The sequence below is a fragment of the Centroberyx affinis genome, unplaced genomic scaffold (assembly GCF_046629955.1).
Source record: "Centroberyx affinis isolate AG114_WGS23_722 - 3 ecotype Tasmania unplaced genomic scaffold, CSIRO-AGI_Caff_v1 ptg004878l_1, whole genome shotgun sequence".
Taxonomy (NCBI): Eukaryota; Metazoa; Chordata; class Actinopteri; order Beryciformes; family Berycidae; genus Centroberyx; species Centroberyx affinis.
This window is the reverse complement of record NW_027282388.1, coordinates 52,501-55,098: the sequence shown is the minus strand read 5'-3', so window position 1 is coordinate 55,098 and position 2,598 is coordinate 52,501. Positions and strand designations below refer to the sequence as shown.

At 40.2% G+C, this 2,598-nt stretch overlaps 1 protein-coding gene across 1 annotated transcript in view; it reads right to left on the bottom strand.

Annotated features, from left to right (window-relative positions):
* Positions 1 to 328: 328 nt before the first annotated feature.
* LOC139666212 (cytosolic carboxypeptidase 4-like) overlaps positions 329 to 2,598 on the bottom strand; it is a gene marked incomplete at both ends in the record, with an annotated part of 54,587 nt that continues 52,317 nt past the window's right edge. The window contains one exon of the mRNA XM_071545338.1: positions 329 to 442. Coding sequence (XP_071401439.1) covers positions 329 to 442 — 114 coding nt within the window. The remainder of the gene's footprint in view (positions 443 to 2,598) is intronic.

Here is a 2,598-nt window from a genome sequence, read left to right as displayed (position 1 = left end):
TCTCTTTATTTATTGTTTGTATTTTTCATTCATTGCTTACATTTTTTATTTATCTTGTAAAGCACTTTGTAACTCCATTTTGATATGTGCTCTACAATTAAAGGTTATAAATAAAGGTTTTAATTGGTGACTGAAGGCTGTGTGATCAGCCCGGGCCTTAATTAGACTCTGAGACTGAGAGAGACAGAGAGAGAGAGAGAGGGAGATAGAGAGAGAGAGACAGAGAGAGAGACATCAAGGACTAGTCACGTTGATGGGATTTCATGCATAGATTGCAACTTGCATGATGATCTTATGTATCCACACACACACACAAACACACACACACCTTGTATATTCCCTGGTCGCAACCGTTGTAAGTACTCTCCATGGTATAACTTCTCAGTACACCCATCTCTCTCCATACAACCACCCTGGCTGTGGCCGAACGAGACTTCTCCACCTGATGAGTTAAAATTAGAAATTAATCTATAGCTGAAAATAGAAGATGATAAATGAAATTTAAAAAAAAACAATTTTTTCTATTGTATCATTTGTTTTTCAGCTTTAAGAAATGTAAAAAATAAAGTAATTAAATGAATTAGTAACTAAACCCCACCCAAATCTGTGGTGAAGCCTGACACCTAATGGTGGCTGGTCTTTGGTGCCAGGTGATGTCACCTTCTATAGAGTACAACAGATGGTGACATCACCTGGTACAAAGACCAGCCAATAGCAGATGGCCAGTGCAGTACCCTTACTCTTTAAAAACAGTTTAAGAAATGAAAAATTAATGAAAAGTAAGTAAAAGTAAATACATACAGTATAATGAGAATTATATTCTAAATATTCAAAAGAGGTAAAAACAAGGTAGAATTATGATGATGATGAAATGGTGATAATTATGATGATGATGATGATGATGCTGATGATAAGCTTGATTTGGGGTCTTTTGGTCTGATTTTTTTTTTTTAATTCCCTACCAAAGGAAAGTGACACAAATACATACGTGACAGCAGCTGGTGAAAGGTGGCCCAAGTCGGCAACCGTGAAATTGTGCAACTCAACAGAAAAGGTTGTTTTTTTTAAATATAAATTATTTAAAATATATTTTTCATATTACGCAAGTTTAGATGTTGAAGAACCCACTCAATATAACAAACAACAGTTTTAGGATAACTAAATACGTATAATTTGTCAGCAAACTAAGCTTGTTTCAGTGTGTTTTCGAGTGCGTGTGGGGGGGGGGGGGGGTGATAGATTAGCATCTTTGGTTTCATTGGCTATTGTTCCAGAGTTTCGGCCAACGCACCTCCACATCAACAAAAGCAGCATGCGGCTATGGAGGACGCTCAAGCTGTTGCCACCACTATTAACAAACTTTCAGCATCGACAGTGGAGAATTAATGAACTCGTTGATCTTGGATTACATGCATGGTGGCAATAAGTCCGATTCGGAATCTGAAGATGGCGAAGACGACGACAACATTTCTGATCTGGATCTGGATCTGGATCTGTTCTGACGAGGAGGACAATGACCATGGCACTGTGGCTGTGGGCATTGAAAAGGTTTTAAGATCAGCTGATACTGTTAACAGTGGACACCGATTGCGAAAAAAGAAACGGACAAGATAAGAAACTTTGATTGCAAGTGCCAGCAGAGACGAAAAGAGAATTCAGAACGACAGGCTGTGTCTTGCCGCCAAAGACTGTCTCCAGAATTGATCTATAACACCAGACTGAGCACAGCGTCATTGTCACCAGACAACAGAGACGTGCTCGTTTTGGGAACTATACTGACATCTATGAATGATTCAGAAATGACTCAATCCACAAAGAAAGTGTCTACGAAATGAAAGTTTCACAGAACAACTTCCGCGATTCACAGCACTGTCGTCTGTCGCAACACTTTCTGCTTTGTAGGCTACTCGGGTGAGTTTGATATCTATGATACCTATGTCTTGTTTATATTTAGGGACTGTGTGATCATCTAGTTATGTGTAGTTATGTGTTTTTAGCATGTCTCTACAATTAAGAGTTACCAGCACTTCAGGTAATTATCATTGTCATTGTATTAGCTATTCTATTTTATGAACATGGAAGTATTTTGTGAAAATGGCGTGTTGGTAACAGTGGGTAATATTTTAAATGTACTGTCTTGCTTCTATTCTATTACAGCTTTGATGCCTGGAGACCTGGTGTGGTTATGGCCAGAAAACGCTGTGACGCAGAACCAGTCGAGTTTCAGCTGCTGCGCAACGCTGATGTCCATCCCCCCCCATAGATGGTCTTCCTGTGCAAGCCCCACCCGGACTGGACATGGCCAGGCAGAAATATCTTTTTGAGAAGATCAGAGAATTCTGTTCTGATGAGGCACAAAACGTCACATGCCCTCCACCAAAGTCCACAGCACCTCAGAACAAGACTGTCCGATTTTAGATTCACTTCAGCGACTACTAGACTACCTGTCATTATCTGTCAGTGGGGTGACAGATAATGCCAGGTAGTCTAGTGGGGGAGTGGTTGGAGGTGGATTTAACCAGCTATTGTTCCCACCCATTACCTGCCTGTGAGAGGTGTGAAAAACCTCAAGAACTTTGAGGGGGCGATTTTCTCTGA